At 34.1% G+C, this 17,171-nt stretch overlaps 1 protein-coding gene across 1 annotated transcript in view; it reads right to left on the bottom strand.

The window, feature by feature from the left end:
* PKHD1 (PKHD1 ciliary IPT domain containing fibrocystin/polyductin) overlaps positions 1 to 17,171 on the bottom strand; it is a 621,489-nt gene that overhangs the window by 347,516 nt on the left and 256,802 nt on the right. The window contains 2 exon segments of the mRNA XM_051996694.1: positions 3,713 to 3,870; positions 5,486 to 5,693. Of these exon segments, the coding sequence (XP_051852654.1) occupies positions 3,713 to 3,870; positions 5,486 to 5,693 (366 nt within the window).

The raw sequence follows: 17,171 nt of genomic DNA on the forward strand, positions 1-17,171 counted from the left end.
TGAATATTACAATTTCTTTAATTTCTTGGTCCTACTTATTATTTCTCTATATATTTCTCTAATTCTGTATTATTTCTATATATTTCTATTATTTTATTATTTCTAGGACAACTAGATATGGAAATGGGATTCTACTGGAAGAAGAGGAAAATAGAGTTAAAATAGTATAAATTACTTCTCATGAAGAGGCAAAAAAGACCTATTACAATAGAAGGGAAAAGGGGAGGATGAGCTTTGTGTGAATCTAACTCTCATCAGATTTGCCTCAATGAGAGAATATCAGACATATTTAACTTCACAGAGAAACATCTCATCCTATAGGGAAGTAATATGGGAAAGAGGAAAGGAAAGGGGAAGGCTAATAGAAAGAAGAACAGAACAATATTTTTCTGAGAAGTGGTGTATAGCCTGCAACAAAGGTACCCATGACACACAAAAATGTTAAGAATTGTAGTTTAGTAAGAGTATCAGTGGGGTTCAGGACCAGAATCACCCTGCCATCTACTTACATGATGTTCACAAAACTAGAGATTATCAGGAATCTCATTTGAAGGAATCTCAAGAGTCATCTAGATCAATTTGTATCAGGAGAAAAACTTTCTCCACACTCTGATGATCATCAACTCTATACCTGAAGTAACAAGGAATTCACTATTTCCTGAAATGCCTCATTCTACTCTTGGCTTACTTTAATTATTAAAAAGTTTAGTTTGTCTTTGTTTCCTGATTTTTTGAAAAAAAAAAACATTTTTTCTCTTGACTCAACACTTGGAATTTATACTTGTGAGGTTGACTATTTTTAACTCATGTATAATATTTCACATTTATCCTAATTAAATTTTATTATCTTAGACCCAGTATTCATATCTGTTGAGATCTAATTGAATTGTTACCTATTATTCTAACTATCCCTCCTGTTTCATCTGCAAATATGGACAGTTTATTATCAACACTTTTATCCAAGTCAGTAGTAAAAACATGAAGTAGCCCAGATCTAAGCATAAATTCACTGGGGCATTCCCCTAGATATTTTCCAAGATGGCATCAAGGCACTAGTCACTATTCAACTATTCAAGCAGCTCTGAATACACCTAAATCTACTATCTATCATTTAGCCCAACATGGCATTAAGAACATTTTCAAATGTTTTATTAAAGTATAGTTAAACTACAGCTAAAACATTCCCTTTATCTACCAGTCTAATAACCCAATCAAAAAGAAAAATGTGAATTGCATAAGATGATCTTAATGAAGCCAAGCTCTGTGTGTGTGTGTGTGTGTGTGTGTGTGTGTGTGTGAGAGAGAGAGAGAGAGAGAGAGAGAGAGAGAATCACTGCTTCCTTTTCTAGATATTAACTAATCATCCCTTTTGTATTTTGTTCTAAACACTTTCCAGGGACGCAAGTTAAGCTCACTGGCCTACAATTGTGAGGCTCTGCTTTTTTTCCTTAAAAAAATTCAAGATATATGTTTATCCAGTAGTGCTGTGGCACCTCACCATTTTATTCATAAAGATCATTGTCAAGAAAAATCACTGACAGGGGTTCAGCCATCCCATTTGTCCGATGTTGGCCATCTGAGCATGGCGAATTGAACTCACTAAATAGTTAGACATTCCCTTACTATTCCCTATTCATCTTTTTTGTTGTTGTTGTTGTTTTTTATTTAAAAGAAAGAGAATAGAAAAAAGAAAAACAGAAAAGGAAAATAAAACAAAATAAAACACAACAGAACATTGTCAAGTGTCCAATATAATATCAGAGATTATTCAAAATATATAACAACATATTACCAGTTCAAGAAAGGATATATAATAATAGAAGAAATTATATTCATCAATGTCCATCTTTTCTTTGCTTCCCTATAGGTTGTTCTTTTGTTCTTTGCTTATATATTTTTTTACTTTATTCTTTTTTTCCCCTTTTATCTCCTCCACCTCCTATAAGCAGGCTATAGTTAAGCCCAGGTATATTTATACATATATAGAGAGAGATGTATACATACACATACACACACACACACACACACACATATATATATATACACATTCACACCCACCCACAGATCCACACATACACAAAATATACATACATAGAGCAACATGCATACACATCTACATATACTCATATATATATATGCATATATATATATATATTTACATCATTCATTTACCCTTATGTAAAATGCATCTAAAACAATATTAATATGGCTGACATACAATGTAGATTTTTTTCTTGATTTAATCTGTAAGTTTGGCTTTTTTTGGATTGATGATTACTAGCCATGTTTTTTTTTTCCTAACAAATTCTACTCTTGATCCTTAAGATTTGTTGCTTTTCTTAAGACATTTCACATTTTGTTCTCTTTTTTCAGTCTTTATGTTTTGTTTTGTTATTTATTAGCTTCACTGGCTTCCCCTTGCCCAATTCTAATTTTCAAAGAATTATTTTTGTCTTTAAGACTCTATATCCTTTTGTAATGGGTTAACTTTTTTTCATAATCTTATTTTTCTCGCATTTTCTTTTTAGTTTTTCCTCAATATCTCTCATTTAATATTAAAATTCTTTTTTAACTTCTTCTACAAATTCTCTCTGGCAGGGAGCAATGTAGTTAGGGCTAGAAGCTTTTTTTTGTTTGTTTGTTTTGTTTTTTACTACTGTGTTTTCCTCTAAAGAGAACCCCTAGCCTTCTCTATTCCCATAGTAAGTTTCTATGGTTGGGTTCTTCTTTGCTAAATTCATTTTTTAAAATGAGAAATATTTATGAAAGCACCTCTAATCATGAAATGTAGGGATGATGCCTCTAGCTTCACTTCAGCTCTCCCTGCTTTTGCATTCACTAATGTGCTGGTTCCTTCTCACGCAGACTGCATCTCTGCAGCACACCTGGACCTTTGTTCCTAATCAGCAAAGATTCCCTCAGTCTTCTAGGACTTGGCTCCCCAACTTCTCACCCTGTCTGGGAAATGAAAGTTTCTGAAGTTCCTGTTGAAGCTCAAAAGAAACCCAGCTCTCCCCCCAAGTCCCACTTGGTGTTTCAGTGGAGCTAGCCTAAAGGTGTTTGCACTTCACACTGGTTAATCTTGGCCTGGGGTCTTTCTTCCAATTTTCTTGGGTTGTGTACCAGGAGGACCCCTGTTCTGTCCCAAGTCTTCTTGATTTTTCACCTATCTATGTTTCTTCTAAGGAAGAAATTTGTTCTGTTTGTCGAGAAAATCTGGAGAACTTGAAATACACTGACTTACTACACTATTTCACCTCCCTATTTATCTTGACATAAGTAATCTCATATCCATCAATTCCATTCTCACTTTTAGCCTGCCAATTTTTTAGTCAAAACATTCATAAAACATAAGAAAGGCATATGGGATTTTTACACATTCAATCCAAGAGGATTTAATCTGAGTTCCCTGTTACAACATTCTAAGGAACTAGGAAGGGTATAACTAAAGCTACTAAGGCAGCTTCCCATAATACTAAACCATATATCTAAAAAGTAAAAATGAAATTAACTTTAATTTCCAAATTTTAATATTTCAAAGTCATGTACTACATAGAAAAAAAATGATGTAATTAAAGAATAGATAGGATATACTTCAATGTGATCCTACTTAGAAGAACTTCAAACCTGGTGATTTGATAATATCATGACAAAATAACCTTGTTGGTATTATTTTTCCACTCCATGTTACTTGTTACCAGAAAACTTTCACCTTCTGAAATCTTGGCTTCAGTACACAGATCAAGGTGTGCCACTCTCTCACTGGTGTGATTTCCTTTGATGGCAATGTTCCTGCTGAGTAGAGCCACTATAGCCCTCAAAGTGAAATGATATCCAGTTACATTATGTTCTAGAAAGCCATGAGAATATCTGAAACAAAAAAGAAACACCATAATATACCAAACTACAGGGATTATTGTGATTGATGTCACATATATTTTAAAAACCTCTATATCTAAATAATACCATTCTGGAGTAAATCTGTTAGGTTAAGATTTATGATTTGCTCCTACAGAATGGCTCACTTCTACAACAAGACCTAAAATACCAGATTGTATGAAAATGTTTAATAACAATGAATATAATAACAATAAATTATTAAAAAAGCAAAATAAGAATTGACAATGTAGTTCTTACAACCAAAGCACTTAATGCATCCTATGATTAATATAACTAGTACAATACAAACAAATACATAGACTAGAGGAGGAGAAAAGAAAGAATACATCAACTTAGTCGCATCTGGCTGGGGAATCCCATATTACAGCCCTGCAAATCCCATCCAGGAGGGTTCCAGGCAAAGAATCCTCTCTATGGGTGAGATTCCAATTTGGATACTGATCTATCATGACTTAAATAGCCCAGGGAACAAAGATGGTTAAATGCTAGCAATACTGACTTCACTTTCTTGAGCAAATCCAGAAGGGGAGCCAGTCCTGCCAGAGTCTTTCAAGAGTGAAGTTTTATTTCTGGAGTGGCTAGTTCCAATATATAGATAATACATCCTTGTGGATTTGGCCAAAATCCAGCCAGGACAGTGTTCTTTTAACTATAGTTGTTCCCAGGGTTATTCAGCAGAGGCAAAATAGGAGTTAATAATAGTTCACCATTCTGTAATTACCCCATGGACATAGAGGGAAACTGAGAGCAGAGGCTTCCAGAATCTTATTTTTATATCTACATCTTTCAATATCATATTTGGATCTATACATTATAAATTATTAAAAGTTCAACTAAAATCTAAAGTTTGGTATCATATACAATGGTAACTTAATCAAGAAATATGGACATCTAAAGATATATTCTAGTCTGGTAGATAGAATGTTGGACTTCGAACTAAAAACTATTGGATTCAAATCTTATCTCCAACATTTTACTTATTTTGGCCTCAGTTTTGTCCTCTCCAAAATTAGGTTGTTTTTAGAATACTATAATTTACCACATTTTGTGAAACTTACATGAAATAATATGGATAAAATATTTTAAAGTCTTTAAATGTCAAGTGTTGTTTTCTTTAAACCTATGATTTCAATGATCAGGAAACTTTCTTTTACAAGAAAAAATAGTTACACTCTTTTCTGCAACTAATTAAGATAATTATCAGCAGCATTAGAGAGAAAGTGATTTGCCCTTGATCACTTGGCCTGCATGTCTCAGAGACAGAACTTGAAGCAGGTCTTCTAGCCTTCTCAAGACTAGCCTTCTATCTACTATATCATGCTATCTCTATTTTAAAAAAATACTATTGCCATTATCTCCATTATTACTATCATTACTGCCATTATCACCATCATCATCACCAAAACTATCACTGCCATCTTGGAGTCTTTCATGCTTAAAACACTTTTATCAAGGCAGCATTTAACTAGAATAGAATTAAACAAATGGAAGACAACACATTCAATGTATCTATGACTTCATCTTTCATCTACATCAGGCCAACTTAAGTTCCAAGCTAACTTCTACATCTGGCCAAGCTTTTTACCTCAAAGGTGAACTAAGATAGAGGTCTGCACCATGCACACTGTCTATGATAGCAACTTCTTCTTGCTCTTGGGAATCTTCCAGGGTGACTCCACTAATGATGACTTCTTCCCCAGGAAGCCAGTCCACAGTGTCCTCTAAGGCTAACATGGTGTCATTGGCTTGAACTGCAGTCCTTAGATAAGTGAAACTCACCTCTGGCATCAGGCCTAAACCAGGTCAAGAGAGAGAACATATAAGAATCTTTCCATAAAATGGTTAATAGAAAGTTTACTTTTTTAAGTGAGAATTAAAATAGTTTAATCATGCTAGTACTTATTTAATAATGTCTTTGTCTTGTGATCTTTAAAGTCATATTAACTGAGTAAACTGAAAAAAAGTAACAGTCATTATTTGATTTCCTCATCAAAAATAAGTCAAAGTAAAACCAAGTGCAACCATTCTCAATCTTAATCATAAATAAAGATGCAGGGATGAAATGGGGAAAAAGAAAGAAAGAAATGGAAAGGCATAAGTAATATAAAGTAATAAAAAGTGCCATCAACAATGTTTTTGACTGATTCTAATGGAATTCTAATAATAGAGTGGATTGAGCTTGGAGTCAAGAAGATTCATCTTCCTGAGCTCAAATCTGACCTCAAACATTTACTAGCCATGTGATCCTGGGCAAATCACTTAGCCCTGTTTGCCTCAGTTTGTTCCTTGTCAAAAGAGCTACAAAATGAAAAATAATAAAAATAAATAGTAGCTCATATTTTCTAGTACCTTAAGGTTTGTAAAGTATTTTACTTTTAAAGTTTACACTAGCTCATTCAGAAGAAAACTGGACTTGGCTTCAGAGGATCATAGATTTACAACCAGAAGGATCCCCAGAGGCCATCTAGTCCAACTTCCTCAATCCTTCCTGCTTTCCTTCCTTATCTTGAGTTGTTTCATATATCAGGAGCCTTACCAAATATGTAGACCTGAACTGGGCCTTGAAGAAAATCAAAGAATTCTGAGAGGAGGCAGAGCCAAGATGGCAGAATAAAGACAGGAATTCCTCATCTCTCTCCTAAACTGCTCCAAATTCCTTTAAACAATGATTCCAAAGAAAGTTTAGAGCATCAGAACACTCAAAAAGATAGAAAATTTTTCCAACTGAAAGCAACTTAAAGGTCAACAGAAAAGATCTGTGGAAACAGGGTGGGAACCCAACATGCAATTCAAGTGCAGATTATACCAGTGCAAACCAGCCTTGGCTCCAGCCCCAGCCCAGCCCGCAACATTAGCGAGGCAGGACCTCTGAATCAGCAGCAATGCTAATGGCTTCTGTATTTCTTGGCCTGAACATATCAGGGAAGACTTAGAGGATCAACAGAGCGGGTGTATAGCAATGGTTAGGAATTTCGTATGCAGTCCCAGTGCAGGCTGTACCAGCACAGCCCTGATCCCAACCCCTGCATGTTGCTTTAGTACAATAGCTCTTATAGCTACAATGGGGAGGGAACATTCCTAACAGCTCCAGAGCAGGATAGAGTGCTTATGGCCAGATTCCTAAAAGGATTTGTGAAAAAAGCTGCATAAAAACCCCTGCAGCTTGGGACAGTGCACCCCGCAACTTAAAAATTGGGCCCTAGTTTAACATAGTTAAAAGCCCAATAGTAGGCTAGGAAAATGAGCATATGACAAAAAAAGTTTCTGACCACTGAAGATTATTATGGTGACAAAGAAGATCAAAATGCACACTCAGAAGATAACAAAGTCAAAGCTCCTACATCCAAAGTCTCCAAGAAAAAGCAGAATTGGGATCAGATCATGGAAGAGCTTAAAAGAGAGTTTGAGAATCAAGCAAGAGAGATAGAGGGAAAATTTAAGGAAAGAATTGAGAGTGATGCAAAAGGAAATACAAAAAAGCTAATAAGGAGAATAATGCCTTAAAAAAAAAAAAAAGCAAAATTGGCCAATTGGGGAAAAAAAGCACAAAATTCACTGAGGAAAATAATTCCACAAAAATAGAACTAGCAAATGGAAGCTAATGACTATATGACAATTCAAGACATAATAAAACAAATCCAAAAGAATGAAAAATATAGAAAACAATGTGAAGTATCTCACTGGAAAAACAACTGACCTGGAAAATAGATTCAGGAGAGATGATTTAAAAATTATTGGTCTACCTGAAAGTCATAATTAAAAAAAAAAAGAAAGAAAGAAAGAAAAAGAAACCTGGACATCAATAACTATCAAAGAAAACTGTCCTGATATTCTAGAACCATAGGGTAAAATAGAAATTGAAACAATCCACCAATCACCAACCACCAGATCCCAAAATGAAAACTCTCAGGAATATTGTAACCAAATTCCAGAGTTCCCAGATTAAGGGGAAAAAAATATTACACACATCCAGAAAGAAATAATTCAAGTATAGTGGAGCCATAGTCAAGATACCACAAGATTTATCAGCTTCTACATTAAAGGACCAGAAGGCCTGGAATATGATATTCTGGAGAGCAATGAAGATAGGATTATAGCCAAAAATCACTTACCCAGCCAAACTGAGTATTATTATTCAGAGGGAAAAGTTGGTCATTCAAGAAATAGAAGATTTTCAAGCATTTGTGATGAAAAGACAAGAGCTGAATGGAAAATTTATATATGAAAATATAGGACTGTGGAGAAGCATAAGGAAGTAATTAGGAAAGTGATATCATGAGGGACTTAATAAAGAGGATGATACTTGTAACTCAGAATTTTTTCATTATTATGGCAGTTACATAGAGGGCACAGCTGTGAGTTGAATATGAAAGGATAATTTTCTTTTTTTTAATGATGAAATTGAGTTCCAGGGATGAAGCCAAGATGGCAGAGTAAAGTCATAAAGCTGATGGAATGAAACCACTCTCCAACTCAAGATAGACTGAAAAAACTTCAAAAAAGGTCAATCTCATCGAGGTGAAAAGAGTGTTCAGCCTAGGTCAGATCGAGTCTGGGAAAGCCAGTGAGAAAGTCTTAATCCCAGCAAATCAGCAGCTAAGACCCTCAGTCCTGGATGAGTAGAAGAGCAAATCAGGGGAGCAGCTTCTAGTACCAGTTCAGAAGGCAAATTCTGGGAAACCAAGCAGTTTCCTGAAAAAAAAAAAAAAAAAAAAAAAAGCAGCAAAGCTACTCCCTCCAAACACAAAGGGTCCCTGTGCTCAAAGCCAAAGCTCAGAGATTCATAGGAAGCTTGGGACAGTGCCACCTAAACCCCAGGACCAGAGCTCCACTTTAAAAGTAAAAAAGAGGAAATACCAAAAGAAAAGCAAAGAAAATGAGCAAGAAACAAACAAACAAACAAGCAAAAAAAAAAAAAAAAAAAAAAAACCTTGACCATAAAAAGCTACACAAACTCAGATGGGGATAGAATATCAATACAAGAAATCTCAAAGTGTGAAATAAGTTGGTCTCAATCCCAAAGAGGTTTCTTGGAAATGCTCATAAAAGACTTCAAAAGGCAAATGAGAGAGGTGGAAGAAAGATATGAAAAAAGAAACGAGAGGTATGTCTGAAAGAATCAATAATTTGGAACAGGAAGGGGAAAAATTGTCTTAAGAAAACAACTACTTAGAATGTAGAATAAAGCAAATGGAAAAAGTTATACAAAAGATAACTGAAGAAAATCATTAATTTAAAATTAGAATAGCAAATAGAAGCTAATAACTGTGAGATAGCAGAATCAATCAAACAAACTAAAAAGAATGAAAAAAATGGAAGAAAATGTGAAATATCTTATTGGCAAAATAGCTGGCTTGGAAAATAGATTCAGAAGAGATAATTTTAAAATTATTGGCCTCTCTGAAGGCCATGATCAAAAAAAGAATCTAGACAATATTCTACAGGAGGTCATTAAAGAAAACTGCCCAGATATTCTAAAAACAGAGGGGGAAATTCTCATTGAAAGAAGCCATCCATCACTTATACAAAGAGATCCCACAAAGAAAACTCCAAGCAACATTGTTGCGAAATTTCAAAACATAATCTCAAAGAAAAATACTGCAAGCTGTGAGACAAAAACAATTCAAATACCAAAATGCAACAATCAGGATTATCCAGGATCTGGCAGCTTCTACAACAAAGCATCACAGAGCCTGGAATACCATATTCCAAAAGGCAAAGGACCTGGGGTTACAACCAAGAATTAACTACCCAGGGAGACTCAGCATCATCTATCAGGGAAGAAGATGGATCTTTAATAAAGTTAGAGACTTTCAATCATTTCTAATGGAAAAAAATAAAAACTAAACAATAAATTTAATCTACAAACATGGGATTCAAGAGAACTATATCAAGGTAAACAAGAAGGGAGGGAATATATATTTAAAGGTTAAACTTTATATCCCTAGATAGGAAAAGAATATATGTGACTCTTACAAACTATATTTGACACTGGGGCAGACAAAGAGGGCATCACATGGACTGAGGGTGTGGGTATGAACGGACACTGATGATGGACTTTGATGGTGGACACTGATGTGAATGGACTTTGATGATATCAAAGAACATGACATTAAGGGGTGGGAAACAGTCTGTCCTGGAAAAACAGGAAAGGGGAGGCATAATGGGACAATGAATTCACATAAAGAAATGCAAAAGACCTATTATAATTGAGGGAAAGAAGGAATAGGGATGAGCATTATCTGAAGCTTGTTCTAATCAGTTTTGTCTTTAAGAGGGAATAACAATCATTCAGTTGGGTACAGAAACTTATCTAACTCTGTAAAGTAATTAGAAGAGAAAGAAGAAAAGAAAAGGGAAGGATGGTAGAAGGGAGGGCCGAAACACTATGGGAATAGGTAAGAAAACTGAGGAAGGGATGATGGAAGATAAGGTAGTGATTGGGGTGGATAAAAAAAAATCACACTAAGGGAAGGGTGGAAAGAGAAGAAAAGTATATTCAAGGGAGAAAATAGAATGGAGGGAAATACAGAGTTGATAATCATAACTGTAAATGTGAATGGATGAACTCTCCCATAAAATGGAAGCAAATAGCAGAATAGATTAATAAATAGAATCATACAACATGTTGTTTACAAGAAATATACATGACAAAAAAAGACATATACAGAGTAAATGTAAAGACTGGAGCAGAATTTATTGTGCTTCAGCTGAGGTAAAAAAAAAAAAAAAAGCAGGACTAGCAATTCTGATCTCAGATGAAGCAAAAGTAAAAATAGATTTAAATTAAAGAGATAAGGAAGGAAAATACATCTTGATAAAGGGTACAGTGAATAATAAAGTACTAATGATACTAAATGTATATGCACCAAGTGGTAGAGCTGGCAAATTCCTAGAGAAGATTTTAAGCCAGTTACTGGAAGCAATCAGGAACATTTCTATATATTACTGACAAAGTCCATCAGCAAGAGATAGAAAGAGAAATTCCATTTAAAATTACTATAGTCAAAATAAAATACTTGGGGATCTACCTGCCAAGACAAAATCAAGAACTATATGAACACAATTACAAAATATTTCTCACACAAATAAAATCAGATATAAACAATTAGGGGGAAAAATTATTCATGGCTAGATTGAGTTAATAGAATAAAAGTGACAATTCTGCCTAAATTGATTTACTTGTTCAGTGCCATACCAGTAAAACTGTCAAAATTTTATTTTATAGAACTAGAAACAATAATAACAGAATTCATTTGGAAGAACCAAAGGTCAAGAATATTAAGGAAATTAATGAAAAAAAAATACAAAGGATGGTGGCTTAGCTGTACCAAACCTAAAACTTTATTATAAAGCAGCAGTCATCAAAACCATTTAGTACTGGCTAAGAAATGGAGTAGTATATCAGTGGAATAAATTAGATACACATGACATAATACAAGGCCTATAGCGATCTAGTATTTGATAAATTCCCAAACTCCAGCTTCTAGAATAAGAACTCATTATTTGGCCAAAGTTGCTGGGAAAACTGGAAAATAATTTGTCAGAAACTCAGCATAGATCTACATCTCACATCCCATACCAAAGGAAGGTCAAAATTGATATAAAGAAATTAGGAGTACAAGGGATAATTTACCTATCAGATCTTTGGAGAAGGGAGGAATATGAACAAAGAAGAACTAAAGAACATTATGAAAGGCAAAATGGACAATTTGGATTACATTAAATTAAAAAGATTTTGCACAAACAAAACCAGCAGAAATAAGATTAAAAGGGAAGTACAAAACTGGGGGAAAACTTTTTACAGGCAGTATTTCTGATAGAGGTCTCTTTTCTAAAATATAGAAAGAGCTGTGTCAAATTTTATAAGAATACAAATCATTCCCCAATTGATAAATGGTCAAATTATATGAACAATTTTCAGATGATGAAATTAAAGCCATCTATAGTTATATGAAAAAATTCTCTACATCACTATTGAATAGATAAATTCAAATTAAAACAACTCTGAGGTACCACCTTACACCTCTCAGATTGGCTAAGATGACAGGAAAGGATAATGATAAATGTTGGAGGGGATGTGGGAAAACTGAGACATTAATGCATTACTGATGGAGTTCTGAAATGATCCAACCCATTCTAGAGAGTAATCTGGAACTATGACCAAAGGACTATACAATGTACATACTCTTTGACCCAGCATTGCCATTACTGGGTCTATATCTCAAGGAAATCATAAAGGAGAGAAAATGACTCACATGTGCAAAAATGTTTGTAGCAGCTCTTTTTGTGTTATCAAAAAATTAGTAAAAGAGTGGATGTCCATCAATTGGGGAATGGCTAGACAAGTTGTGGCATATTATTGTTTAAAAAATAATGAACAAGCTGATTATGGAAAGGCCTGGAAAGATTTACATGAACTGATGCTGAGTGAAACAAGCACAACCAGGAATACATTTTACATAATAACAGTAAGAATTATCAACTAAGAAAGGTTACTTATAAGTAATTCAGTGATCCAAAGTAATTCCAATAAACTTTGGACAGAAAATGTCATCTGCAACCAGAAAAAAAGAAGTAAGGAGACTGAATGTAAATCAGCACATGCTGTGTTCACTTCTTTTTTCTATTTTTTAATCTCTTCCTTGTTTTTTTCTTTTTATATTCAATGTATATTAAAAATAAACTTTAAATTTTTTTAAAGTTAAAAAATAAATAAAAATGATGAAATTATTAGAGGGTGAAAGAGGAATGTACTCAGAGAAAGGGAGAAGGAGAAGTAGAATGGTGCAGCAAATTATCTGCCATAAAAAAGAGGAAAGAAAAATCTTTTACAGTGGAGAGGAGGAGATGGAGTAGAGGGAGAGTGAGTGAACCTTAATTTTATCAGAATTGGCTCAGAGAGGAAATAACATACGTACTCAATAAGGGTATATAAATTTATCTTACCCTGTAGGAAAACTGGAGTAGAATGAGATATGGGACGACAGGAAAGGTGATAAAAGAGAGGGTATATTAGAGGAGAAAGTGGTCAGTAGCATAATACTTTTGAAGAGGGACAGGGTGAAAGAAAAGTGAGAATAAATAGGGAATACAATTTATCAATAGTAATTGTAAAAGAAATTTAGAAGCAAGTTTCTCTGATAGGACTTCATTTCTCAAACATAGAAGGAATTGAGTCAAATTTATAAAAAATAAGAATTATGCCCCAATTGGTAAATGATCAAAAGATATGATCTGTGATGAAAGGGCTATAAATTTAATGCATATCCTTTGACCTAACAACACCACTACAAGCCATGAATACTAAAAGTGATTTTAGGGAAAAAAAACAAAAGAAAAAAGAAAAAATGACCTATATATACAAAAAATATTCATAACAATTCTTTTCTCAGTTCAAAATAATTGGAAATTAAGGGGTTGCCCATCATTTGGGGAATGGTTCAATAAAATGTGGTATGTATTTGTGATAGAATATTATTCTCTGGAAAATGATCAGTAGGATGCTCACAGGAGGAAAAAAAATCTGGAAAGTCCTCCATAAACAAAGTGAAATATAATGTATACAAAGTAATAGCAATGTTCTGGGAAGACCAACTATGACTTTGCTGTTCTCCGTAGTGTAATCATCCACAACTATTCTGAAGGACTTATGATGAAAAATTCTATCCATATCCAGAGAAGGAACTGATCATGTCTGAATAGAGATTGAAGCATTCTTTCTTTCTCTCTAGGTCTCTCTTTCTTTTTAACTTAATTTTTCTTGAGGGTTTCTGTAGAGGGCCAGAACTCTGAAAAGGTATACCTGAATCAATGACAGCAGGGTGCATCTATTCAGTGTGAGATAATGATTCTCTAAACATATACTTAATATGATATGGTGTTGTAATGGTTGCACATGCTCAGTGTGCTGTAGTGATGTAATCATATTTTCATTAAGGAGAGAGATCTATGTTTTCTTTCACTTTTTTTAATGGAACATTTTATGGAAATGTTTTCCATAACTTCACATGTGGTTTCTTAATTGTGAGTAGGAATGAGAGAGACAACCTACAACTCAAAAATCTGAAGAACAAAAGTGAAAAAATTGTTTTGAATGTAACTGAGGAAAATATTAAATAAATAAACAACATATAAAAAAAAAAGAATTCTGAGAGCTAGAGATAACAAAGGAATATATCCCAGGCATAGGGGAAAACTTGTGCAAATGCAAAAAGGAAGAATATGAGATGTTGAGATTACTTTCCACCTGACTCACAAAGTTTCCCTTATTTTCCTTCTCCCTGACTTCCCTCTCTGAATTTGTACAGCATTTGTTTCTATTTCACACAATTCATCACTTAGTCATGGAATAGCTTGTTCTATTGATGAATGTCTTACCTGCCAAACATCCTATTAATTAATTACTCACAGGTCCATGGATGGGATAGTTTACAAAGCTGTAGTACTGCTTCCCCTTATAAACTCTTGAAAAGCATACTAAACTTTCTGAAACCAATTCATGGGGAAGTTAATGGAATTGACTTTGGAATTCCGACCCTGGGGTAGATCGATATTCATTGAGGGAAGAAGTGCAAACTCATCCATCTCACCATATTTAGTGAGTCCTAGACAATGTTTCACATCCCGTGTTCCCAAGCTCATATCCTAAACATTACTCCCTTTTTTTCATACTCTAGCTCTGGATACAATAAAAAAATAAATTTAACATTATTTTTGGGAAGGATGTGTCAATTGACTACCTCTCCTATAACATTACAGACCAAGATTCCCTTCCCTGCACATTACTCCTTATATGTGTAGTCCTCAATATTAGAATATAAAGCTTATTGATAGTAATACCTATCGTTGTTGTTTGTTCTTCATTCTCAAAGAGGATCATGACATCAGGAAAGTGATGCTATAACTTGCATATGATTTAAGTGAGGGAGCACTATATAAAATCATTTGTCTCATTTTCCTTTAGAGTCATTTATGTCCAGTAACAAGATATAGATTAGGGTGCCTGGAGATGGCTTTAGATGCAGTGAGAAACTTATCTTTTTATTTAAGGTCTTTCCCAGATCTGTTTGACTGAGGCAATGCTCATTCTATGATTAAGGCTAGGTAAGAGATAAGGCAAGGAATGACCTCTTTTACCTAGTCAAAAAAATCAATCTGAGAGTAATAGACCCTCAGAGTTTCTGACCAAAAAAGAAACAATTGCTATTTACATTTACTCTGAATCACCAAGGCTCTAACAATGACCAAGTGATCAATCAGGATAATTTGGTTTTAAGACATGATCCTTAAGAAAGAAATCTAACCTGTAAAATCCAAGATAACTTACAAGGTTTCAGTGATTAAAATCTATATTCCCTTGTAGCAAGCACCGGAAAGTAAGAGTAAGGAAAGGAAGGAAGGAAGGAAGGAAGGAAGGAAGGAAGGAAGGAAGGAAGGAAGGAAGGAAGAGAGAGAGAGAGCTATATTGCCCAATTGGAACTAGCCAGTTGTGTTCTCAGGGGGCAACTACTACTACTACTCACAAATTTTTATTTCTTCTTTGTTCTCAAAGAGGACTATTATATTGGGAAGGTGATGCCATGGCTTGCAAGTAAATTGAATTTAAGTGATAGAGAGCTCTCCCAGCTTTACTCTCTCCCAGAAGCCATCTGTGACAAAATGTTTGTATCTCCAATATTTAGCCTCATGTCTCCTATATAGTAAGCTTTTAATAAATGTTTTTTCTGTAATTAATTTATTCATTCATTAACCTGCTCAAAACTTAACATGTTGCTGAACATAAATGCTTAATAAACATGATTTAGTGAAGAATAGTTAATTTGGTCATCATGATAGTGGCTAGACAACCAATTTTGAAGGCAAGAAGACTTGGATTCATGTAACAACCTTGAATTACACTGGCTATGTGAACTTGGGCAAAAGGTCTAAACTGTCAGTGGCCTAGGCAATTTTCTAAGAATATAAATTCCAGAGAAAGTCCTATCTTGCATTTTCTCACCTGTAAATCCCTTATTTTAAGATTTTTCAACCAGTTCCTATCCTTGTCCTAATTTGATCCACACAACCTAAGAAAATAATTCCATATCCAAAATGCATTTCTTATATTTTGAATGGTTATATTAGATTACACATAGCATTTTCTGTTCCACAGATGGTAGATTTATCCTTGCCTCAGTAGATTCCTATAATCTATTACTGATTACATTACTGATTATTACAATAAACAAAATAGGCTTAAAATGTATATGTGTTAACATTGATTACAAGGAAAGTTGCTCATCAACATTAATATTTCATGATAGGCCAAGGTCTCAGTTTACTAAAATTGTATAAAATAGGACGACCCAACAAGGGTATTAGATAATTTGAAATCTAAGAATGTTCTGACTCTCAACTGCCTGAATTCCGACATTGGACCAACTCATTTCCTATACTGAATTCCAAACTTTTCTCAATGACTCAAAAAATTGATCCATTTCATATTTTATCTCTGCTCTTCACAGAAAGTTTCCTAGAAATGAGTGATATTGGAAGTAAGTCCATATAAAACATATATTCATTCCCAAACCATTCTCTTCTTGGTGCTTTTCCATCCTCCTTTGCAATAGATCATAATTTACCTTTTGCCCACAGCAAGTTACTGTCCTCCCTTGTGCTTAAAAAAAGTAATAATACTCAAATTACTAAGTACAGAGGTTGCCCACAATAAATCATTTTCAAATTATTTTTAACTTTCTTTTTCATTTACTTCTTGGTGGAGAGGGAGAAGAAAGATGGCTGTACCATAATGAATGCCCTATGCTTAAAAGGTCTCTAGATTTCATTGCATGGATTATTGGTATGGTTTCTAAAGTTGACTTGAACAATAATTTAATCTTTTTTTAAACACTACAAGTTTCCTAATTTCAGGGCAGGTGCAAATTAACTCATAAATCATCCAAATAATAATAATTTTAGTTCCATTTATTGTTGGATTATTTTAACCTCTGGGCAGTTTTTTTTTAAATTTGCATTTTGCATGCATATATAGACATATATAGAGTGTCTATATCTACCTTTAAATATGCATCCAACTTTAGACATTCAAACTCAAGGAAAAAAAAACCTGCAATTGATGACGAGCTTTCCATTACCACCACCATTCTCCCTTGACCCTGAAATTTTCTACTATACTGAACTTTTCAATGAACTGACAAACAAAAATGTATTCTTAATATTCATCTTGCACTGTACTAGAGCCATAGCACTGAACTGAGAAGTATATTATA

The sequence above is a fragment of the Antechinus flavipes genome, chromosome 4, assembly GCF_016432865.1.
Source record: "Antechinus flavipes isolate AdamAnt ecotype Samford, QLD, Australia chromosome 4, AdamAnt_v2, whole genome shotgun sequence".
NCBI lineage: Eukaryota > Metazoa > Chordata > Mammalia > Dasyuromorphia > Dasyuridae > Antechinus > Antechinus flavipes.